Below are 25,959 nucleotides of genomic sequence, written 5' to 3' on the forward strand. Positions count from 1 at the left end.
AGCAGGGAAGTCGATAAGGACTTAGATGGTGAAGCCATGGAGGTGGAAGGGAGCAAGCAGCGACCTGATGCCGAAGATTCTTCAAATAAACCTCCAACACTGTTAGGTGGCTTCGAGAGAACTCCTCATGGCATTGGAGGGGAGTTGTTCGACGCGGCGCTAGTCCAGGAGCCATGGCTCTCGTTTGGGAGGAAGGGCATCTGGGCTGAAGGCGCGTAACTTTGTAATCCTGAGGAGAGTTTATAAGGTTGGTGAATGAGGAGAAGCGCAGAGGACGGAACGTCGCCATAACGTCGTTCTTGATTTAACTTTCTGGACCGAGCCTGGCGTCGAGCTGATAGGATGGACGGTCCTTGATAGGGCCTCCTTCCCGGATCATGCTCATATAGGATTTGCTATTTCTGCAAAAAAAATCCAGACTCACAAACTGGGCCTTTTTTTTTAAGTTATTTAAGGACAGGCTGAGTTCGACCAATCGGTTAGAGACGTAAAGGACCTGGAAGCGCTGAACGATCGTCTGCCTAAAATACTAAATGATGCTTTTTAGCAGGCTTTCCCCTAAGGAAGGCTAAGAAAAGGGCAAAGCCCCCTTGATAGAGCCCTGAACCTAGCATTCTTAAAAAACGGGTGAGAGAAACTTTTAGGCTAGGCAAGTTTGCTAGCTCTAACGGATATAAAGATATACATGAACTCCATACGTGGTGAAAAAAGAAGCTCAAAGCGGAATTTCTGTAGTGTAATCTAAAGCTACAGCGAGGCAGCAAGGCTAAGGAAGGTCCTGTCCAAGGGTTGTGTAACCTGTATTAGATGCAGAACGAAAGAGAAGTCAGTGGGGCATATCCTCTGCGAGTCCAGCCGTTAGCAGACTGCGGATTAGTCTGCTGGGAGAATGTTTTCTACCTAATCTAGAAGAAGTATTGGTGGAGTGATACCATCAAGGAGTTAAGGGAAAAATGCTGCATGGAAAGAAGACGTTGCCAGAGGCTCAGGCTGACTGTGGGGCACAAAAAGATATAAAATTCTGAGAAAAAAATTGAAGGATGAAATTAAGCAACAGGCAAGCGAGGGAGAGAAGGGCGAAAACACTACTGTGCAATGGTAACTTTGGACGTCAAAAACTCCTTCAATACTGCGGACTGCTCACACATTTTAAGAGCACTCCAGAAGCTATCCGTTCCATCTTGCAGTTTTAACATCATAAGAAGTTACCTGGATGGCAGAGTTCTAGAATATCTCACGGAATCTGGTACCAAGAAATATGCCGTAACTGCAGGAGTACCGCAGAGGTCCGTGTTAGGTCGGACGGAGTAGACATTGTTGGGTTTGCGGATGGCATCGCACTACTATTAGTAGCTAAGCAAATTCAAGAGGTCGAAGCAAAGGCAAACACCGCTATCGATGCGATGATACAATGGCTGGAAAGCGTATGTTTATCCATCGCAGCTGAAAAAACTGAGGCGATCCTCATAACTAGCCGCAAAAAAACCTGAGACCGCAAGGTTCAAAGTTGGCAGTTATACTCTCCAATTCTCGCATCATATAAAATACCTGGGGGTGATAATTGACGACGGGCTCAGCTTTGGCCCACACGCAGAATACGTGACCCAAAAACCATCAAAGTCATACGGAGCGCTATCAAGAATGCTGCCCAACATCGGCCTTGGTATTATTATATCTGGCCCCAATCTTCGCAAAATCATTGGAAGTGAAGGCCTACAAAAAACTACCAGGCTGTATACAGACTCAGTGCTATTAGAGTAATATGTGCTTATAAGACGATGCAGGAATGGTGATTGCAGGTATGACCGACCCCCATCGACCTATTAGTTGGAGAAAGAGCAAGAGCTTACCACGGAAGGAAGCAAGACGATGCTGATGCTCTGGCAATTACCGCATAGGAAAACTCAACCAATGGAAGGTGGACATGCACATACCCTCATCCCTAGTATTGAAAAATGGGTGAACCGAAAGCATGGGGACTTAAACTTCGACTTTAACTGATCACCGCTGCTTCCGGAATCTGCTGCTTGAACCGCTTCCGCTTGGATGATTCACCTCTGTGTCCAGTATATAATGTAGACGAAGATGCTGAGCATGTTTTGTTTGCATGCATGCACTTTGCGACAAAAACACAAAGCATAGCTGCGCTATCAAAACATCCACTAAGGCCAGATAACTTAAACGATGCTATGCTAAGTTCGCGGCGAGCTTGGGAGAGAGTATGCGGCGTGATGGTCGAGATTCAATGGGACGGGAAACGCACGCTTGAGAGAACATTTACAAGTGAGGAGGGAAGGGACTAACAGGTCCGACATGGGGCGCCAAGTATATGCCACTTTCGACGAACTGCATAAGTGCTCCACCCACCTCCCGACGAAATACTTAACGGTAGTACCGGGGGGATCGGTACTTGGGACAGTAGAAGGTTTAGTTCGGGTTAAAGACCCACACAGACGGGAGATAGGCTTTCGATGCTTCCTACTCGTAAAAAAAAAACATTTGTATTTATCAATGGCTTCAGGTCACTGTCACAAACCCTTAAGCTTAGCCACGTAATTTCTACGCCTTCATTTGCGATATTCATCATTTTGTATTTAGAGTTATTTCGGACTTTGGACTTTAGGCTGTTGGAAATAAAAATTCTTCGTAAAAATTAATAATCGATTATCCCTACTCGTATTATATATGTATATCTATACTGTGTGAGTGCATGCATATCTGTAGATCGCTCTTATCAGCTGCACAATTATGTACGTATGTAGGCGCACAAGCAATTTATCAAAAATGCTAAGCAGTTGGCAGAAGTTGCAGACGTACATAATTCATTGCCGCATAAATATTCATATAATATTTATGTAGGTAAATATGCATTTGTATATATGTATGTATGTGTGTAAGAACGAAAATTGCTAAATGCGCGCATTTTTGACTGTTGCAGTGAATATTGCAACTGCAATTCCGTACTTGTTGTGCACACTCATAAATATTCAGCAGCCTTACCGCCACTAGTAGAGCTTGAGGAGCCGCAAGCAAAACAAGTGCAATTCATAAGTATACATACAAACATACATTTTATATGTATTCGTATGTTTAATGGCTTGTTGTGTTGCTGGTGTAAGAAACACGGAAATGCACTGCGTACCATTTACATTCCCAAAAATCCCCCAAAGCCAGATGTACTCTACAAGTAGTTCTATAGTTGTGCACTTTTTGCATTGGCACACATTGGCATTTCTGTTGAAAAGCGCCTGCGCAACAACGGTGGTGGGATACATTTCAATTAAACGCCACGCAGCAAAAAAAAAAGCACAACTGACTACGCAAGTATGTAGGCTGTGAGTTGCAATATAGTTTAGGGGAAATGTATGCATGCAAGCGAGTGCGTAATGACTAAGTGAATACCCTGATCGATGAAAATATTTAGCTTTTGGCGCAAAAAGTTTTTACTGCGCCGGTGGTGGTGGTGGCACAGTGTTTTTTGGCTGTTACTAGCTGTTGTAGTGTAAACGCAAAAAGCGCGCGCATATGGGCGGCTAATTCGCAACAGTGGCAAAAGAAGTTGCAAAGTATAAACAAAAAAAAAAACTCAGTAAATACGCATCAATTTTGTAAGTCATTTCTTTTCGGCATGCAAATGGCTTTGAAGTGTGGCTGGTAGGGTAACTCTGACATTCGGACAGGTAAGAGGGGCGATTTGTTGCTGCCACTGCGCTTAATTTGGCGGCTACCGTAAATTGACTTGCTTTTCTTTGGCTGAAGGGGGAATGATCTCGATGTTTTTAATGTCGAATTTTTCTGGCGCTTAACCTTTAGGTATGGACATTTTTTTTTTTTCTGTAACACTAGCATGTACAAAGGGTCTCACAGACTCTAAATCAGCAATTCCTAGTAAAATTTATAAACAAAGACCATGAAGCAGAAAACATACAGCGGAGTCCGTGATCCGGTTAAAAGGCATCAGGGCTGCCAGTGCATTCCACATGGTATCAGACGAGGCCGTTGGGGTCATAGCGGATATCATGCCACCAGATATAATGGCCTTGGAATTTAAGAGAATTTTCGAGAAGTGAAGAAACATCGGCAGGCGAAGAAGGACAGACGAGCTTAAACGAGTGGCAGAGACGCTGAGATGCGGCGACGGAAGGACGATGGACGCTGAAACACGGCGAGACTTATTACTATCTAACGCAGTTTCTGACGGGGCACGGCTGTTTTAGAGAATATCTGAACAAGTAGGGGCACGATGACGGGACATAGTATTCTTTGTGCGGTAGTGGCGGTGAAAACGTGCAGCACATTTTCTATTCCCGCCCGAAGTATGAAGCCGACATAGTAGACCTAGAAAAGCTGATAAACGATCGAGTGATGCCAGAAAACATTGTGCGGCACATGATGCAATCTACATAGAATGGTGTGAAATAGAGTCAAAGCACGGTCCGCAATAGTTCTTCAGGAACTAAGTAGACTAAACGAGAGGTAGGCCAGAAAGACGTATATGAAGAGCCAATTGGCAAAGCTAAGCCTTGCGACGTATAACCTAACGATGGTCCCGCAAGGCCAAATACAAGCTTCACAATTTGGCGTTAAGGGTTTAGTACGTAGGCGCGCTGTCTCGCAAGTCCAGCATTATGCGATAACATAGTCTGGGCGTGGTCCCGAATGAGGTGTACCCTTAGCGGACAGGATGACGAATCGTGCAAAGCATCTTTGAAAGATTCCCCCTCCGTAAAAAACACACACACACACACACCATGATGACACTTACACATGTAAATACCTAGGAGTGGTGCTAGACAAGCGTCTTTCTTTTTGCGCCCACTTGAGCTATGCTTCCTCAATATGCGGCAGTGTCCAGCATACGTCCGCGGAGTCAACTCTACTACAGTCGTGTATAACAACAATTACCTACAATTTTTGTATATGGCAACACTAATTTTACAGCAGTTTGGCCCAACAAGTTTAGTTTGCTGTGAGAGTCACCAAACTCGCTCTCTCCGAATTTGATACAACAGCAATTGCACGCATTTTTCCAAAAAAAAAAATGTCTGCATAACACCGACCTACATATTTTTACATTGTTATTCCACCAATAGCATGAGGAATTTTGTTTCTTCTCCACTCTTCGAGGCATAGCAGCATACGAGGTTACGAATCGGGCTCGGACGTCTCTAGCATGTTCGAATACTGTCCTTCCATTTTGGGCCTGTCAGATTTGGCACCTGGCAACCAAAAAATTTTATCAAAATTACAAATTTTCAGTCTTCTTCGACATGAGCTCGAAGGTCTGTGAGATTCACTGTCCACAGTTAAAGGTTAACCCTTCCTGGTCTAGTAAAAAATATTTATGTATATTCATATAAATATGTGCATGTGTGTTTGTATGTTTGCAAGTAAGCAACTCCACTTGGCAGTCGCCATGCAATAAATGCAATTTATAGCGATCCCTTCAAGCTGCTTACTGCAGCCTGCAGCGGCAAGTGATCAGCATGTATGTACCTACATATGTGATGGCATGGCGATCGGTGGGAGCTTCAAAAACAAAATTGGTGAAAAAAAATCAACAAAAATGCTCGCTAAAAATGTGCAAAATTTGGGCAAGCCAATGACGCGCTTGTGCCGCCGCCGCCGCCGTGTGTCGAGTCAGGCTCATTGACTCATTCACGCATCATTCAAGCGCCTCGCCATGCAGGCGGCCAAGCAGCCAAACAGCCGGCCATCCAGCCATCCAGCCGGCTGCTGTGACTGTGGCAAGCTGCGCTCGCCTTCGGTCTGTATTAAAATTGTTTATGGTTTTAATTAAAAACCACTTCAGCGACTGCATCAATCTGCCATTGCAACTTCCTTCGCTGCAGGAGCCACACTGTGGTTTCACTGTGGTTGTGGTTGTTGTTGCTGGCGCATAAATTCTTAACTTCTCTACATTTATTTAAGTTATCGGGCCTGGTGGTTTTTTCCAGCTTTAATTTCTGTTGCTTTTCCTACCTTTTTTGGCCAAATTATTGCTGTGATAAATTTTTATGCAAATTTCATGCATGCACCACACGCAAGCAGCATACAAGGGTTAACCATAGTTCCACATTCCAGCGCTCAAGTGCTGTGCGAACCTAAGTGACCATTTAAATATTTATTAATGTATGCATTAATTCGTTCGAAGTTTTTATACATAAATGCTGTTTTTTGGACACTCATAACTTGTTGTTGTTGTTGTTGTTTTTGGCAGGTGCTTTTGCCCTGCCCCCCAAAAAAAAAAACACTTTAATCGGCTCATTGACGAACTCACATTTCAATTTATGCCATGAATAATTATAATTATTCTGGTATATTTTTTACAGCAGTTAATTTTTTTAAATTTATATTCGCATACATATGTACATATATGTAGCTATGCCCGTAACGAGTTTGAGTTTAATTTATTCTTATGAAATTTGTGTCCACTATCTTAAAAGGATAGATATACAGTTACTAGTTAGCATATTTTCACTAAACCATTATGTCGTTTATTATTTCAGTAGACCAGGAGATAGCTTATTGTGTTATGTAAGAATTTTTATTCAAATTATGAAAGATGCAGTGATTGACAAGTGGATGATGACAGCGGGATTGAAACCTTCAGTCAAACGGGTAGGCTGGTAAAAGTTCTGAAAAGGTTGCGATCACTCAAGAGGCCTCAAGGTACAACTGGTTTATTGCCACAACTGTGGCGAATGAAGATGCCATAAGATATGCTATTGTGTCTTTTTACAGCTTCAATTCGCCCGGTCCGGATGGCATCCCACCTATTGTACAGTGGGTGTTGAGCTTTTGTTGGCAACCTTGAAAAAGATGTTCACAGCGTCGCTGGCACTTGCTTACATACCACAACCTTGGAGGCTGCTCGATGTGACCTATATACCTAAGGTTGATAAGGATGATTATACTAGCGCCAGAAGCTTCATCCTTCATGCTAAAATGTCTAGAAAGATTGGTAGAGTTGCGCATTTGTAGGGAGGCGCTCTCATCACATCCTTTGTCTTTGCATCAACATGCCTATTAGGTGGGGAGATCCTTTGAGACGGCTATAGGAAAGAATTCGTCTTTGACATTTTTGTAGAAATTGAGGGTGCTTTTGACAATGCCACCTTCGATAGCATGTGCAGTTCTTTTCTACGACATGGGGTAGATTCTGTACTGGTAAATTGAATTTGTTCAATGCTGGCGCAGCGGGTTATTCAGGATTCAGGCAGAGGAGGTCAGTATGTCAGGTTGGCGTGCTTTCTCATTTGCTCTGGTGCCTGCTAATTCATTCTCTTCATTTCGCTATTAATGACTCTGATATCTACGCTCAAGCCTATGCGCACGGTGTGGCCTGTCTAGTCACGGACCCATCTCTGCCGACTGTTTTCAGAAAAGCGCAGACAATACTGAATATGATTGACACTTGATGTGATGGAAATGAGCTCACCGCTAACCCAACCGAAACTAGTGTTGTGCTCTTTGGATGGTCTCATTCCCCTCACACTCAAAGGAGTCGCAATTCAGATTTCTCCCAAAGTGAAGTATCTGGATACAAAACTTTCGTGGAAATCTCACGTGGAACACAAGACCTCCAAAGCATTGGCAGCATTTTGGCAATGTAAACAGGTCTTTGGCAAAACGTGGGGTCTGTCACCAAAGGGAATCCTCTGGATTTGTACCTCAATGATCAGACCCATAATCAGCTATGCGTCAGTGGTATGGTTGAGCAGACTCTCAATCAATGGCGTGGGAAGTCTGCTTGCTAAACTTCAAAGAACTATTGCTGTGTGCTGTACGTGAGCTTTCTTTACAACACCTTGTGGCGCTGCTCTTGACGCACTGTGAAGCCTTAAACGGCACCTGCAGACTAAAAGTAAGCGGTTGTTGGTATAACACTGAGTGGAGTGTGGTGGAAATTGCAGGCGGCAGATATTTGAGCAATTGTGTCGTTTCAATACTACGGGATACCTTTGTTGAAGAGATTCTATAATGTTGAATTCCCTGAGGCTGAATGTTGGTTTAGTACCAGCACTGAGCTCGAACTCACACATTGTCGAATCTATACCGATAGCTCCAAAACTGATTCTGGGACTGGCTCTGGGGTCTTCATCGAAGTTAATGGTGGTAAGCTTCACTTTTCTCTTGGGGAGTATGATTCGGTCTTCCATGCTGAGGAATTAGCAATACTCAAGGCCATGGACTACGTGAAGTGGAAGGAGTTTAGGTGCCTGCAGTGACAGCCAAGCTGCACTCAAGGCTAGTCCAAACTAGTTCGGCAACGCAAGTCTCGACTAAATTATGTTGGTAGGCATAAGGAGCTTACTTTACTCTATGTGTCAGGCTACTCGGGAGTACATGGAAATGAGCCATCTGACCATTTGGCTAGAATTGGCTCAGATCAGGCATTCCTCGGTCCGCAACCAGTTATAGCACTCCCACCTTCGGTCATCGCAGCCACCATCAGAAACTGGGTGAATACTTCGAGGGGCTGCAGGTGGGCAAAACTCATGTTGTCTTCAATCGCAGATGGTCTATATAGTTTTTTGCTCTCACTAAGCAGACGGAATTGCAGACAACTTTTTGGACTCCTGACTGGTCACTTCACGTGCCACAAATACCTGACTGTGATAGGCGTACATAACAACTCCCATCCTGCCTTGAATACGATGAGACGGTGGAACACTTTTTGTACTTCTGTCCCACCTTTGTAAGAATTAGGTGTGAGGAATTTGTCCGCGAGATGAACACCTGAGCTCTTTCACATCCACCAACCTGTTTTCTGCACGCGTGGATTTGTGCCTGGTTCCGACAAAAAAAAACTCATACAGGAAGAAAATATTGAATTTATAGAATACATAAAGCATCTATTGTTACGTAAAGAGGGATGAGCTCCAAAATCTTGTAGGGAGCTTAGATCTCTTTCAAGCATATCTGAGTCATCTTTGATAGTCTACAAGAAGGAAATAGTTCAAAAGATATTGCAAAATATTATTTGAATTGCATAAATACTTTTTAGACGTGATAACACCTCTAAAACTACACTAATAGCGTGAACTCAGGCACGGAAGATCTAAAGTTAAAACTAAGTATTTTTTCATATTCAGGAGTTTTGTAATAAGACATTCATTGGGCTGGAGTCCGTGCACTACGACTTTGAAGAAATTTGAAACAAATTAAGTTCCTGAAAATGATCTGGACTATCCAACCGAATATTTAAAGTTGAATTTCTCGAAAAGATCTACGAATAGGATTCAGACTTTTCACTTTTTTATAATCTAGACACTTAAGATATTCAAGACCTGCAAAAAAATTCTAGGTGCAAGAATGTTTCATTTTTTTAGGTTCAGGAGCACCTTGAGACATGGGCGATCTCAAGTAAGACTATGACTATGTCGTCGTTTGCTGGAACGCACTGGAAAAAGCTACGTTAGTCAGCAGGCTGGAACGAGTGGTACGAGCTGCTCTCATTGGAATCAGTGGGGCGCTTAGAACCATTACCACTCTGGCCCTTAACGTTATGCTTAACATAGCGCCTGTCGATATCGCAGGTAGAGCGGTTGCATCAAGGGCGGCGGTCAGACTTAGGGGCACTAGTTGCCTGCCGGACTTGGGGTCTGGACACTCTAGTATTCTCAGAGGCAAGCTCTTTCTCAACACAGATCCCATCTAGGGATGAGTGGATGAAGGGCGGTGGTAGGTGCGAGGCACCGGTGCACTTTTACACGGATGGGTCGGTCGAAGCTTGACCGAAGGGTCGGTGGTTGTGTCTCATCCAAGGAGCTCTCCATCAAGCTTAAATTTAGGCTTCCAAATCACTGTAGTGTGTTTTTAGGCGGAGGTTGCTGCTATTAAGGAGAAAGCCGCCGTTTGTCTGCTGTTAGGCGCGATGGCGGTAAGGGACGTTAACATCTACTCAAATAGCCAAGCGGCAATCAATAGCACTGGGCTCACTTCCGATACACTCGAAGCTTGTTAAGGAATGCCATAATTCGCTTTCAATAGCGTCGGAATATTACTTTGTAAGACTTGTTTGGGTAGTGATATCGCAGGAAAGTGTGCTGGTGATAAACTACTATGTACTTTAAAATGCGTAACCGAAATAGAACTGCGGAAAAGATTGAGGTTAAGTTACTAATAACACCTTGTTATTTATTAAATTTGACAAATAAAGGAAAATCTTTCAACACGGCAACGCTGATCAGTAAACTCAGTGCATTAGACTTTCTTTCGAGTACAGAAAACGGTGTCGAGAATCCGCAGGTGGTGTGACTAAATAGCAAATTGTACGTGTAATTTTAATTGTAACTTTATTGCGCTCTTACGAATTAAACACAACTTCCTAACACATTCAATGATATGCCCAATTAATTTGGTAACCTCCCCTGTACTTGATTCATCACGTCTCTCTAAGTTTCCAACCTCCCCATGCTTATTCTTATATATGTCTGTATGTACATAAATATATATTTTTGTTAAATATGTTTAATAGTCACGCGTTCAGCAGCAAATCTGCGGCGCGCATAAATTTTCCGCCATCTGACCTCAAAGCAACACATCACACGGCATTCGAGCGTCACTACATACATACATACATACATACTTACATGCGAAGCGACTGACTACATACTTATTAAGTGGGGGGAAATAAAATACGTATGTATGTATGTATGTAATTATGAATGTAGCAACTTAGAAATCATATGTTTAGACTATAGAAAAAAAATATATACAAGTGTTAATATGTAAAAAAAAATAGAATCATTCATTGAAAATGGCAGCACACGGCACCCTGCTCCCAGCCACACAGGCAGGCAGCCATCCATTCGCACGGGCATCGGGCATATGTGCCGCCCCCGTAAATTTATGTCGAACAAATGGCCTATTATCCGCAAGCAGCCATTTCTCTTACAATTTAATTTGCCCATCAAAACGCGCATAAAAAAATCTAAACACACATCAAATTCGTGAGCAGCATGAAAAAAATGCTTAGCTACAAGAAAAATCGCATGTTAAATATAAAAATATCGAAACACTCAGAAATGCGTTAAGTTGTAAATTAGGAGAAGAAATGTAGAATTTGGAAATACGGGTGCTAAAGCAGCGGCAATCAGTAGACAATTAAAGTTGGAAGAAGGCAGAAAAAAGGATGGTTAGTGAAGAATTTAAGAAATTAAGAAGTTTTTTATTCTTTTAATTCGTATGTACATATGTACACTGCCGGAATAAAGTATTGGCACAGCAAATTTTTCACAATATATGCGACAATTTTTATTCTAATATTTTTCCGCCAATGTAATTACTAAACTTTGTGCAAAACTCGCGAAAATTCAGCAAATTTTCAACTTTTTAATGAGATTTTTCAGAATTTTTTTGAGTATGCAAATTTGTGGGCTTCAATCAGAATTCAAAACACCAGAATATTTTCTGTGTATGTAAGTAAGTGTGTAGGCTGGACAGTGAATATTTCTAAAACATCGACCCCTAGCCGCCAAAAATGTAGGCGACATTTTTTTTTCAAAATTTTCTTTTTAAAGGCATCTCTACATGAGAAAGAAAATTTTGAAAAAAATTTCGCTTAAGTTTTTTTTTTTTTTTGACGGTTAGGGCTCGACAAATTTAGCTTTCGAAGTGGCAGATTATTTTTGTATAATTTCAAGGAGTTAAGGGAACAATTTTCACAAGCTTGCTTTCAAACTAGGGGTACTAATAATTAATATTTTTTCGCGACCCAGCCTAATGTACCTACATACATAAGTACATATGTACTTAAATACGGATATTTTTGTATGCACGTATGCTTACATACATATGTATGTATCTTTCTAAACTTTATAAAAAAAAGCAACAACACTAACAAAATACGACATCTGCTGCTGAAAACTAAATTTAAGAAACATTTGTGCGCCTACCAGTGCGCAACGGCATTCTTTTTTCACAAAATTTTTGTGTTATAATATTAGAAAAAATAATCACTTCGGTCGGTTGCTCCCACGTCAACACTGAAAAAGTAATCCCAAGCTATTAATCGCTAAGAAATACGCGTAAATTAAAAATGCCTCGCATACTTTCACTAATTTTCGAAAACATAAAACATTCTGAAAACTGCGTTGAATATATTATGTCGACAAAAAGTGAATAAAATTCAAGTGATTATAAGAAATTAACAAATACATATATACTAGGGTGATTGACTCGGTTATTCCAAACCGGTTTCCACTGGTTTTCTTGAATATCTAGAGGCGATTTTTTTTTAGCTTGATTTTTCGAATATCGAATAACTCGAATTTTTTTATCGAAAACCCCGTTTTTTTTTCATTTTATACAAATCTTTAACTCTCAATAAATATATTGAATTTTTCGAAGTTTCTAAGGCTTTTTCAATTTAAGGGAAACCCCTAAATAGTTTTAAAATTGTATCCTAGATATTTGAGGATGAACGGTATATCATCTTTTTTGCTGAACTGAACCATGGGCCTCCCGAGTGGCAGTAGGCAAATTTAAGCACTCGGCTACGACGACAAGAGCATTACTCAAATCCTAAAAAAGTAAAAATAAATGCAATAGAGTATTAGAAAAGTTAAAATAAGATCACTCGTGAATTTTTCACTGATATTTATTTTTTTTACTTTTGCTCTAAAAACAAATCTTGAATTTATTTTGTTTTACTTTTTTCTAAATAAAAGTTATCTTTACTATTAATAGTTTTATTGTAATTTTTGGTCATGACGTCATGACGCTGTTTTCTTAATTTCAGAATTCCCAATTCTTTCCGGGTATTTTTTTAAATTGCAATTTTTCGAATAACGCGAAACCCGGTTTTTGAAAAAAGAATTGGAAACCGTTTTTTTTTTTTCAAATTGCAATTTTTCAAATAATTCGAAAACCGGTTTTGGAAAAAAGACGAAAAATCGAATACCCTAATATATACCTACATTTGTACATGTATACTTACGTACATATTTACATAAATAAATGCACACATTCATAAAATGTCGCAGAATTGCCGCAAAATTTTCAAAAAAAAAAAATCCCAACATTTAAAATTTCAAACTTTGCCAAAACTTTGAACTAAAATATTTTAAAAGAAAGTCTAAATCATTTTTCTACATATGTACATAGATAAGTATTGACATACTATGTATATATAGTAGATATGACCATATACATACATACATGTGTACATATGTATAAACATTTTTAATACACGTTTGAAAGAGAAAAATTGCGCTATTAACAAGAATCTGCGTAAGTTGTCAACAATATGTCGCCGAAACGGCTTTTTGTTTAAAACTGAAATCCGCGCCCACATATAAACAAGCAATATACAATGCTACGTACATACATACATACCTATGTATAACAAAAGAAGTCTCCATAAAAATCATTTTTCTAAATTAAAATCCCACCATGCGACAAAAACAAAAAAAAAAAATTCGAAACACATGAAGTAATCAATATACTCACAAAACTATGGGTCAAATATAGTAAAACTGCGTTTTTGATTTTCTTCTCTGACGTCAGGATTTTTTTCTAAACAAATTTCTAGTTTCAAAGTTATGATTAATTCCAAAAATTATTTAAAAAATTCATTCCAATGTAGAAAAACAGTATGGGTATCAAATGAAAGATAAAATTCTGTTGAAATAAAAACCATTAAAATTGTTTTCAATTATTATTAATTATATTCAACCGCCTTGTTTTGTTCACAGCGTTTTACCTTAAATATTGTAATATCTTCACTGGTTCGTCGAAATGGAAAGAAACTGTTAAAGTATACCAAGCATATTTTTATATTTTAGGAATTTAGGTTTGCAGATTTGAGCTAAAATTGTGATAATATTTACTAGTCACAATTATAAGTTATTTTACTACTCCAATTCAATGTATCGAGGGCGAGGGCTTATATTCAATACCCACTATCTGCACTTTTCACAAAAATTAGATTCTGATATAAAAATTCACCTAAGAGTTAACTGTTATCGGCGATGATAATGCTGACCTTGTATAAACGCTTGACAGAAGAATTTACTATTAAACTGCAAAGTCAGAATTAACATCACTGATGACAGGTAAGTCCCAGATGGATTCTAACATCACAAAGTGGTTTTTGTGAAAACTGCATATAGAGGGTATTGCATGTAAGCCCTCGGTATGTAAATGTTTAAGTTCATATATGTTTGCGTTATAACACCGTGCGACAAAAATCAAAAATTTTTAAAACACACGAAAAAATCAATATATTCACAAAACTAGGGGCCAAATATAATATAACTGCGTTTTTAATGTTTCTCTCTGACGTCAGGATTTTTTTAAAGGACTTTGAAATATCTGGTATATGATTGAATAAAAAAATTATTTAAACGATTTGATGCATTGTAGAGTAACAATATGGGTATCAATTAAAAGGAAAAATTCTGTACAATTAAAAAATAAAAACAATTTTTTGAAGCACCAGGACGAATAAGTGTTGAAAATGTCATTTTAAAACTTTATCCTTGAATATCCTTGGAAATTTCCAATATTTATTTTTGAATAAAATTAATATTAGTTTTAGAAAAAAAAAAGTTACACTTCTCTTTATAAGATATTTTGATAGTTAAAGTATACATAAATGAAGATACTGGAATCATTACACTGTACAGCACTCGGCTGGGTATTGGACCAAACCAATTTTTTTTTAAGAGATTGAGTCATAGGTAAAAAAAGTGATTTCTCCGTTTTTCGAAGTTAGCCTCCGAAATCGAGATATGGGCCTTCGAAGTTCCAAATAGGGCCTTTGGTAAAAAATAATTTTTTATTATTATATGTAAATAACTAAAAAACTAAAAATATAGACGTAGTGCGCTTATTGCTCTTATTTAAACGGTATATAATCTTATTTTGTGCAAACTTATATTGCAGGTGCTATAAGGTCGGGTCTTCGAAAAATTAAAAGCCTTATATTTCAAACAATTTTGAACTTATTTAAAAAAAATTGGTATCGTTGTAAACGTGATTAAACCCCCTTTCTTCTGATATGCATATTTGTATACTTCGTCTGTAAAAATTTTAGAAAAAACATTTAAAAAGAAAAAATACCTTTTTTTATAAAAAAAATTTTTTTGAACAAAAAAGTTACTAACCGGTTTTTACAAAATTGCTATCGTTGTAAACGCAATCAAACCTCCTTTCTTCTGATATGCGTATTTGTATACTTCGTATATAAAATTTTTAGAAAAAAAACACTAAAAGGAAAAATTACCTTTTTTTTATAAAGAAAATATTTTAAACAAAAAAATTACAAACCGATTTTTAAAAAATGTTTATCGTTTTAAAGGATACCAGAAAACTTACACTTTCTTAAACCCGAAAATTTCTATTTATACACACAAGAAATAAATTTAATTAAAACCATTTTTTCCCTCTATATAAACTCCGCGGGAGTCGGGCGCGCACGCTGGCAAATAAAAATTCATTCCGACCAAACTATGTATATCGAAATGCACGCATTTTTCTTCATAGATAAATGCAGAAATGTTTATTACATAAGTTGTTGTTAAAAATTTTCATCCACGAGGCGCAGAAATTGCTTAAAAGTTCAATTTTTCATAAAAAAAATAATTGAAAAGCAAAAAAAAAATATTTTTGTAACGCAAGTAATTGCATTGTATAGTTTAATGTTTCTTAAATCTGCACCCAAAAAATTTTTTCATTCGGACACTTTCAAAGAAAAAAAAATATTTCCAAAACACTGCAAAAATTTTCAATTGTTGATTACAAAAATACTATTTGGAATTTTGCAACAAAAATTACACAGTGTACTGTTCGACTACTAGAAAAGTCTCTACATTCTAATTTCTTAGCCCATATTATAATTTCGCCAACAAGAAAAAAATCATTGTCACATACGATAAAATTTACAGTAAATTTTTGGGGTAGCTATTGGGATTCAAGCCGTAATATTTGAACAGGTGATGCGTTATGGGTTGTAAAACAAAGTTGCATCAAAAAGTGAATTTCGTAAAAAATGTAACATATGTATGTACGATAATTTTGCGCAAAGGGGTCGATAGATATCTTATTAAGAGAAGTGTAAATTTTTTTTATGTAAAACTAATAAAGTTAAAAGGACGAAATTCGACGATGTGATACTTAACATATTAGTCCTTGACATATATTTTTTTCAAAAATAAATATTAATAATATAATATAAGGATATTCAAGGATAAAGTTTTAATAGGACATTTTCAAAACTTATTCGTCCTGGTGCACCCAAAAATAAATTTTTTTTCTATTCTACATAATTTTTCCTTTTAATTTATACTAGGGCTGTGCGATTAATTGATTACTCAAAATTTTAAGTAATCATAAAGTAAATAACTCAATTATTCGATTAATTGGAAATTATGATTACTCAAAAGTTCAGTTACTCGAGTAATCAAGATTTTTGATTAACCAAAAACAAAAATATTTGAGTAATTTGCTTTATGATTAATCAACATTTCGAGTAAAATGAGTAATCAACATTTCAACTCTTTACATATGTATAAAGTAGTTAAAGTTCCTTGAAACTTTGAGAACAACGTTTCTGTTTTCAAAAATTAAAACGAAAATTTTTTTCATATACAGAATGTAAAAAGAAAATAAGCATTTTCCAAAGTAAACTCTTTTAACGAGCAAATTTATTTTTTTGAGTAATCATATTTCAAGTAACTCGATTAATCATTGTTTTGAGTAATCAAAATCTTGATTACTCGAGTAATTGATTAACCGAATAATTGATTAACCAACTTGCTCGAGTAATCGAATAATCGCACAGCCCTAATTTATACCCATATTGTTATTCTACGATGCACCGAATCTTTTGAATCATTTTTTTATTGAATCATATTCCAGAAATTTCAAAGTCCTTTTAAAAAAAATCCTGACGTCAGAGAGAAAAACTAAAAATGCAGTTTTACTATATTTGGCCCGCAGTTTTGGGAATAAATTGATTTTTTCGTGTGTAAAATTGACTGTTGCACGGTGTAATCTAATTATTTAAACAAATTTGTAGCTATTTTGTTTGGCTATGAAACAAATTGTTTGGCTATTTTTAGCAGCACTGAAAGCGACATTTTTCAATTTTTCCACGTTTTCGTTTGACGCTCTCTTTTCTCCCATCATAATAAATTTCAAATCTGTACACGTTTAAATCATCTAACGGTTTTCCACGTAAAATAGTCCGCATAAAATAGTCTTATAAGCATTTCTATTAACTAACCTACATATTTCACCCTTGCATATTTTCAGGCGAAATGGTGTATCTTTTTCATCAACGTACTACCTTGTACTCGCTCACGCTATTGACGCTTGGCATATAAATAAGAAGTTTTTCTAGTCGTCACCGTCTAATACACGTCTACAACGTTTTAATGCTGCTCCACCGCCGACTACTCATCTCACTCTAACCAACACGCATTGGCAATGCGCGGCACAATGTTTACTTCGCAACATGTGACCAGCTGGCACGTTGCTCATCAAACAACCGCTAGGCGAAGTGGAATTTATAAAATTCAGCATCGACCAACTGAAAGCGCTGCGTACCTGATAAATGACGCGCGCCGAGATACAACACCTCAAATGTTTGCGACCACGCGACCACACAACGCAGGGTGGCCAAGCTCATTTAAAATGGAAACTAGAAAATTAGTATATTAGAAAATTTCATAGAAAGTCGAATATTTAATAAAATTTTAGGTGTCATATACATTACAAATTGAACTTTTAGCCATTCATGTATTTATTTGAGCATTTAAAATGTTTTTTTATAGCTAAAATTTAGTATTTATATAAACTATATATATTAAATAAGCTTTTAAATTATAAATATTTGTATATTAATTATGTATATATTTAAATACGTTAGTACATTAAATAGTTGTTATATATTTATACAAAATTATAGCAGATTATTAGCTAAAGGCATTTGCATATTTGTTGGTTTCCATTCAAAACTCGACAATCGATTTTATTCGCCTTTGCCCGGAGTTGGTGCGTTGACAACTCTGTTTTGCATGCGACATGCGCTCATCGGATACGGAACGTGTTGCTTGCGGCTACTGTTGATGGTTTGTTTACGTTTTGGGCTGCTTGTGTTGTTGTTACTGTTCGTGTTGCCGGGTTGCGACGCAACAATTTCGATTGGTTTACAGAAAAGCGGGCGAGCAGCAAAGCATGTAGCTGGAAGAAGATTTCCGATAATATTATTGTCTGCATACATGTGGAAGTATGTATGGATGTACATACATATGTATGTAGTCATTTGGAACGAAGCTGTTTTGTTTGTTTTATTACTACGTTTTTGTTGTTGCTACGCCATGTATGCATGCATTTATATATCTTCCGGATTCATTTGTTGCATGGCCGCCAGTTTACAGCTGATTATTGGCGTAAATAAAATTCTAAGGGAGGGGTTGGTGAACGGTGGGTTTGTTTGATTGCGCACCTGAAATAAAATAAAAAGATAAGTTAAATCGTGTTAAATGTGATGCCTCACTTTTTTGGTAGCCTCATTTTGCATTTAATGTAAAAAAGGGGGAATTTTAGATACATTTTAACTCCTTTTGGAATACTATTTTCAAAAAATATGTATTCAAAGAATTATTTTACTAAAACAACATAAAAAATAATTAACATTCTTAACACGTAACTGGTATTGTGGGGTTTGCATGTGTCTGCATTGATCTTCATTAAAAAACCAGAAAAATTTACATAAGTGCGGACCAGGACACCAGGACAATGTGTCTATAGCCAGGAGAAATCCTGGAAAACCAGAACGTCTGGCAGCCCTATACTAATATGAGTTTCTATGAACAAAATTATATTCATTTATTCATATTTCACGCTAGTCATACGGACAGGACAAATACCAAAGTATGGAAAACTTGCCAATATAGTACCCAAGGTACATTGAACAGGTAGTATCAGTAGAGCAGCTGATTTGATTTATTTTCAAATTATTTGGTCTCGAAAATGTCAAATATTTTTAATTTTTTCTCACGAAAATTATAAGTTGTTAAAATCCATTTGCTTGTGAAACCTTTTTCCATACAAAACAAGCGATTGAATAGCAGCTTTTGGAACGTTCGCCCAACTCGGCAGCACGACCGCTGATTACTGGGCCTTGCAAAGGATGGATCAATGCTTTGAGGAGCAAACAAATTTACTAGGAAAGAAAGTTGCATCAATTTTTATATTTTCCAATTTCAATTTTTTATTTTTTATAATTTTTTGTATTTCACATGGCACGCTTTGATTTAGAAGAAAAAATTCAGAACAGTTTTTGACACTTTCGATACCAGAAGCAACAACAAAATACACGCAAATGTTGTTTTTGCTCTACTGATACTACCTGTTTAATGTGCCTTGATAGTACCTAATGCTCTGCAGACCACAATTAACTTGTCTCAAATTATACCTAGACGGTTGGTTGTGTCTTGTTGACGTCGAATAGACTAGACTAGAGCTCATTAGTTAAAACTAAGGCTCGATTCCCTTAGGTGGACTAATTGAGTAAACCCTTTTGAATGTTTTGTTCATACTTCAGCATCTTCAAACATGAAATATGATATTATTCAGACTTTGACCAAAATTAAGAAAAAAATTGCAAAGTTTCAAACTATTTTATTAAAATTTTAACGAAAATTACGCACTTTAATAGCAAGTGATTTCGCTAAAATTCATCTTTGAGTGCCCCACCAGGCACATCCATTCAAGTGATGGATAGTTTTTTTGGATGGCTAATTTTTGCTAAAAGTGCAATTTTTTCAAATAAAAGCAATTTTTCAAGTATATGTATGTATATGAACTGTAATTGCAAGGTATCATCCCTACAAGGAATTGCTGAGCTCTTTAGGCAAAACTTCTAAAGCCTGGTTTACATTAGGTCATATTTGACGTCAAATGTTGTCAAAATAATGAAAACGGGTTGTCATCTGGTGTCATTTGCGTTTGTTGTCATATATCACCACGCACAGTCATATAAAATGACAGCCAAGTGAAAACGGCCCTCGCCGCTGATGTGGCAGCATTTGACAACCAAAATGTATTTGCCAACATGTTGGCAATTTTGATTTCGTTTGCCATGCGAATAGCTGATTCTACATACCGACCGTTTAGCTACGAAAAACCAAAAATGCAGATCGATGAAGTTTTCACGCTGATTTCAACCATACCAAAATTATTTGGGGCAAGTAAAAAGCAAAGAAAATATAACAGGTTAAACATCAATTTTCCCATTTTTTATATGTTTAATATCTCGGAAACTACTTGACCGATTACAAAAGTATTGTTGCCAATTCAAAGGTAATTGTAATACCTTTGTTACGACGTATTTACTATAACCATTTTATAAAACAAATTTTTGGTAAACGTCATTTAAAAAAAAATACATATACAATTTCGATTTTTACCACTACTTTCGTTAAATTTTGCCCTATAAAAACCTTTCTATATAAAGTAATAACTTGTACTTTCTAAATAATATAAATTTCTGTAGGTTTAATTATGCAATTTTCTTCAAAAAAGGGAAGTTTATGAAAAAATTTATTTATTTTTTTGTTTTTTAGTATTTCTGACTTACAAATATAAAAAATCATAAAAATTATGTACATCAACTGAAAAATAAACTAGTCATCTTTATTCTGACATCATTAATTGTTTAATCGGTTATGTAGTTCATAAGATATTGATATTTAAAAATATCGAAAAATTTTACTTAGCCTCCTATATCTTCTTAATTTTTTACATGCGCTAAAAAAAATTTGGTTAGGTTGAACTCAGCATGAAGAAAGGTTATATCGGAAGTCGAACAGTTGTTTTAACAAATTGCATGTACAGCTAAGATAGAGAAAATTAAATCTGTCTTACCAAAAAACAAAGGCTATAGTGCAATAAAAGGAATTGGTGAAAAAATTTCAGGAAAAACTATTACAGCTGGTGCCAAATTGAAATACAGCGTTGAAGAAACATTTGCCTTTAAATACATATGTTCCGATCAGGTCCGTTGAAGTGGAAAGAACTTTCTCTATGTGTGGCAGTATTTATCGCGACAACAAGCGTAGTTTTCTGTTTGAAAATTTGAAAGTGTCTGCATATTGAACCAAACCTCTATATCCCTATGTTATCCGACCCGCTGAATGTGAATCCGATATCTGTTAGCCCCCATCACGTCAGGTTCGAGGTCATTTGAAGATTAAGTAGGGAAAACTTCATTGAATAAACCTGAAAATTCATATATATGGGGTTTCAGATTCGCTGAACCCGAATCCGAGGTCCGTTAACCTTTAAATGGTCAAATAGGATAAAAAATTTATTCAATAAAAATTTAATTTTTGTTTGTATTTTGTTTTTTGTTCGACAAAGCCGAATATGGGGGTCCCTTGATTCTTCAAGGTCATCAAGACGCCATTCCAAGGTCATCCCAAGGTCAAATTCAGAAAAATTGTATTGAATTTTCAGGTTTATTCAATGAATTTTCCCCTACTTGACCTTCAAATGGAGTGCAATGGGGTATAGTCGTTGCGCTGGGTATGCAGTTACAGTTGCACGGCTATACTCAATCCCGACTCTTCGTCCTCGTCCGCGCACTCTGGGCAACGTGAGAATCCCATGTGCGAGATGCGGTAACCAATCCGAGTGGAGCCTTGGGCCACGGCAGAGAGAGAGGGAGCTTCGGTGGGGCCACTCCGACTTATTCGGTTTAAGAGCGCACTGAAGTCTGCAGCGTCTGTTCACCAGTAGGTGCGGCTGCAAGCGGGTGTCTGCTTGGAACAAGCGGCTCGCTATATAAACGTGTACTTGGTTGCGAAACCACGCCCGACCCAGAAGTGGGTTGTGCGCTGGGTTTGGGACTCCCCTACAGGGCCACGCTGCGATCGGACGCAACGCGGGCTATGTGGGAACGCTATAGGGATCTGAAGAGGGAAGCGAGATGTATTTGCCGCAATAAGAGAGAGGCCGAAATACGTGAGCGCGAAGAGCTTGAAATGCTAGCCGACAGGAAGAATGCCCGAAAATTTTACCAGAGAGTTAGGCGACTTACGGAAGGTTTCAAGACCAGAGCGTACTCCTGTAAGAACAACAATGGCGACCTAGTAACCGATGTTCATAGCGTACTAAATTATGGAGGGAACACTTTTCCACCCTACTGAATGGTAGCAGCACAGAAAGTTGTGGAGAAGAAGAACCCGAGCCCACAGTCGATGATGACGGTGTCGACGTTCCACCGCCTGACCATGAAAAAAAATTTTAGTTATTGGAATTTTTAGCAACTATAAGCTTACACTGAGTTATAGTAAAATTTAATAAGCTTTAAAACCGCTTACACAAAATTTTTATAGAAATTCGAATTAAAAAGCTTGAAATTTTAATGATTTTGTAGTTTTTTGTTTTGTACAACTTTTAAAAAAAAATAGTAGACACTGAACAAACAAAAAAATAGTCAAAGTTGCTAAAAATGTTGTGGTGCTATTATTCTGACCAGTACTTTATTCGTTTTCTTATAATATGGTAAAATGTTAATAATTTCCTTTGTCCGAATTTTGATATGCGCCTCCGTATTTGATCTCTCAAGTTCAACAATTTTATAAGTATGAGTTGTCAATTTAAACGAATATCTTTTGTTTTGTTTGTTTTGTAGTATTAGAAATTTATTATAATAGCCAATTTCTATTCTTTGCACTTCAAAAGGGACAAACAAAGCCCGAATTCAATTTTTCGATATAAAAAATAAATTCAGATTTTGCCTGTCGCTATTCAAGTGCATAAATTAATAAGTTTACTTTATTATTATAAGAAATTCTTTTTGATGCACTCAAATTTAAAAAAAATGTATATAGGCCCCTATTATGAGTTGCATTCGATTTTCGACTGTAGTCGAAAGTGCTGAGCGAACGAATTTTCATTTGGTATTATGGCGCTCATTCGATGAAGAATAGCGCTATTGTGAATTTCGCTCGTTTAGGTTGTTCACAATAGTATATTTTTGACAGCTGAGATGCTTTGTTTACATATTAAGCAAACTAAAAGAAAAGAAAGCGTGTTTATTACAACGTTTTATGTAAATTTGTGTTAATTAAAATCAAGTAAAAAATAAAGCGAGCTGATAGGAACTTAGTGAAGATGAGTACAACGGAGTTATGGTTCGACGATTCCTCAGAGGATGAGAATTTAGTGGAACTGGCCAGGAATAGAAAACGTTTAAGGGACGCTTCCAATCCCTTAGAAATGGATTCAACCGCGTAAGTCTGGCCTTTTAGATATATTTTCACATATTTATATAATATTTATAATTATTTGTCTACAGATTTATAAAAAACTTCCGACTGTCTAAAGAGGCGTTTGTGGACCTGCTGTCCGCTACAGAAGACCTGTTGCAGCAATGCACTCGAGCCAAATCTATTGCAAATATCTTAAAACTAGCAACAGTTCTGCGATTTTGTGCTCAGGGATCGTACCAACTGAGTATTGGGAATGAAAATATGCTTGGGCTTGCGCAGCCCACGGTGTCTGTGGTGATATCAGAAGTGCTTGATGTTTTGGAAAATTTCATTTGCCAAAGATGGATAAAATTCATCTACACAGGGGTTGAACTGCAACAAGCGAAAGCACATTTTTACAGCAAAAGCAGAATTCCAGGAATAATCGGCTGTGTTGATGGGACGCACATTAAAATTGTCGCTCCCAAGAAGGAATTCCAGCATTTATATTACAACAGAAAAGGATTCTTCAGCATTAATGCTATGGTTGTAAGTATATATATTTTCGTACATACATGCTAAGAATCTCTAATTGTAGATGTGTACACTTTTGTATTTTTTTAGGTTTGTGATCACACAATGAAAATAAGATACATAAATGCAAAAAATCCGGGAGCGACACATGATTCCATGGTTTTTCATATGTCATCATTGAAAGCACACTTAGAACAGCAACATCATAATGGTATTCGTAATACTTGGCTACTGGGTATGATCAAATACAAAACCTACATTTATTTCTTTTTTTTAAATTATTTTTATCCACGTTAGGTGATGCTGGTTACGCTCTAAAACCATACTTGATGACGCCGTTCAGAAATTCTGAGGAAGGATCTCCTCAAAGAACATACAACAAACAACATGCAAAAGCCAGAAATATTATAGAGCGAACAATCGGAGTTTTAAAAAATAGATTCAGATGTTTATTGCAGGCGAGAGCTCTTCATTACACTCCAAAGAAAGCTACACAAATAATAAATGTGTGCGCAGCTTTGCACAACATTTGTCAATTCTATAATGTAGAAATACCCGACGGAGAAGAGTTTTCAAATGAGCCTCACGACGATGATGCCGGAGTCGTTGAGATGGAATCAATTGAGAATTCAGAAGCAGAAGACATCAGAAATGAAATTTTAAGAACCTTGTAAATAACTGAAAAAGTATTAATAAAGGTATTCCAGTATCTTTTATTAAATTCATAAATATTATTGGTTTAAGATATGAAGGTACATATGTACATTAAAAATTGAATAAAAAATCACATAAATTCATGTTTTTAAAAAATCTACATAAAAGTTTTTACAGCCTTTCTCAATTCATATCACAGGCAAAAAATATCATTAATTCACTTACATATATTACTTAAAGATTAATAAAGCCTTCTTAATACTACTAAAAAATTAACACTTGAATGCATTCGCTAAAAATATAATTATAAGTTATGGTTTAGGCAACATTTTTTTCTTCATTTCTAAAAGTGCAACCTTTAGTTGCAATTTTGCTTTCCGATCTTGCTGCTTTCTCATAACTTCACTTTTATAAATTTCTAATTTTTCTTTTTTCATTTGTAAGAGTTCTTTGGTTGAGTCTTTTTTTAAGTAGTACGTTCTTTTTGCGTATTTTTCAGTTTCCCTAGCACTTTTTTTAATTTCATTTATGTTCGAAATTACGTTTTCATAAAAAGCCTTCTGGGCATTTGTCTGGGCTTCCAACAACCTCAGTCTCTCCGTTTTGTGGCACCGTTTTTTTCTGGGGGTTCGTGTTGTATTTTCGCCAACTGCATAGTTCCGGTCTTCATTGCTCGTTTCCAAATCGAATGGTGGCTGGTTTTCATCTGCTGGAGCCGGCTCAGGCGAATCTAGGCGCTGATTATCACTTATATCTAGGCCGAATTCCGCTCCTGGTGGATTCACACAGGCATCAAGCTCGAGTAATCCAATTATGGCCTCCTCAATATTTGTATAAGATTGAAGCCTGTTTGGTCCTCCACCTGTTGCTCGGTATTCAGCCTTATTTTGTGACATTTTCTTTTTGGTCTTCGATTTCATGTCAGCCCACACCTGAAAACACAAAGCTGAAATTTTCTTATACAATGAAAAATTACTTTAATTCACCTTAATCCACTTTGCTGTCGTTCTAATTGGTGGTCCTAAACAATTGAGCTCCAGCGCAATATCTTCCCACTTTTTTGCCGCCTGAAGCTTCGTACAAATCCCTTTCGCAAGTTGAGGATTTTCTTCCATCAATGAAACCAGCCTTTCGAGTTGCTGTTTAGTACTCACGACCTTAGACCTGCATCAAATTAATACAAATTGTTTAAAATTAGCGTTTAGACGCTAAAAAATAAAAAACAAACGCAAAATACTTACATTTTCAACAATTTTCTCACACTACGCTACAGCATCGAAAGCAAAATTCTGTTCGACTGAAAATTCGATACTCAACGAAAATTTCGACAGAGTTGCATAGCTCATAATACCAATTTTACATTCGATCTTCGATCTTCGATAACCAGCGAAGATCGAAAATCGAATGCAGCTCATAATAAGGGCCATAATCTCTTTAATTTACAAAGTAGTTTATAAATTTTATAAATAAATTAATTATTTAATTTTCAAGCAATTTAGTATTTCAATTCAATACCTCTCACGACGATAGTACTATCGATACTATCAATGTTTTCAAC

At 37.0% G+C, this 25,959-nt stretch overlaps 2 protein-coding genes across 2 annotated transcripts; one reads left to right on the forward strand and one right to left on the reverse strand.

The window, feature by feature from the left end:
- Positions 1–22,991: 22,991 nt before the first annotated feature.
- LOC118740920 (putative nuclease HARBI1) lies at positions 22,992–24,476 on the forward strand. Its single transcript, XM_036472671.1, has 4 exons — positions 22,992–23,255; positions 23,321–23,762; positions 23,838–23,982; positions 24,045–24,476. Exons 1-4 carry the CDS (start codon positions 23,137–23,139, stop codon positions 24,419–24,421), a joined length of 1,083 nt encoding a protein of 360 aa, XP_036328564.1. The 5' UTR covers positions 22,992–23,136; the 3' UTR covers positions 24,422–24,476.
- A 49-nt stretch (positions 24,477–24,525) lies between these two features.
- On the reverse strand, positions 24,526–25,682 carry LOC118740921. Its single transcript, XM_036472672.1, has 3 exons — positions 25,643–25,682; positions 25,388–25,565; positions 24,526–25,333 (listed from the first exon to the last, which is right to left on the reverse strand). Coding segments are annotated over exons 1-3 (801 nt in total). The 5' UTR covers positions 25,645–25,682; the 3' UTR covers positions 24,526–24,712.
- Positions 25,683–25,959: the final 277 nt, after the last annotated feature.

This window comes from Rhagoletis pomonella, unplaced genomic scaffold (assembly GCF_013731165.1).
Source record: "Rhagoletis pomonella isolate Grant_MI unplaced genomic scaffold, Rhpom_1.0 Rhpom_scaffold_00006, whole genome shotgun sequence".
NCBI lineage: Eukaryota > Metazoa > Arthropoda > Insecta > Diptera > Tephritidae > Rhagoletis > Rhagoletis pomonella.

Coding starts and splice junctions, on each gene's coding strand:
- LOC118740920 (XM_036472671.1), top strand. CDS start 23,137: ATGAGTACAACGGAGTTATGGTTCGACGATTCCTCAGAGGATGAGAAT. Junction 23,256..23,320: donor TTAGAAATGGATTCAACCGC/GTAAGTCTGGCC, acceptor ATTTGTCTACAG/ATTTATAAAAAACTTCCGAC. Junction 23,983..24,044: donor TCGTAATACTTGGCTACTGG/GTATGATCAAAT, acceptor TATCCACGTTAG/GTGATGCTGGTTACGCTCTA.
- LOC118740921 (XM_036472672.1), bottom strand. Junction 25,334..25,387: donor CGACAGCAAAGTGGATTAAG/GTGAATTAAAGT, acceptor TTGTGTTTTCAG/GTGTGGGCTGACATGAAATC.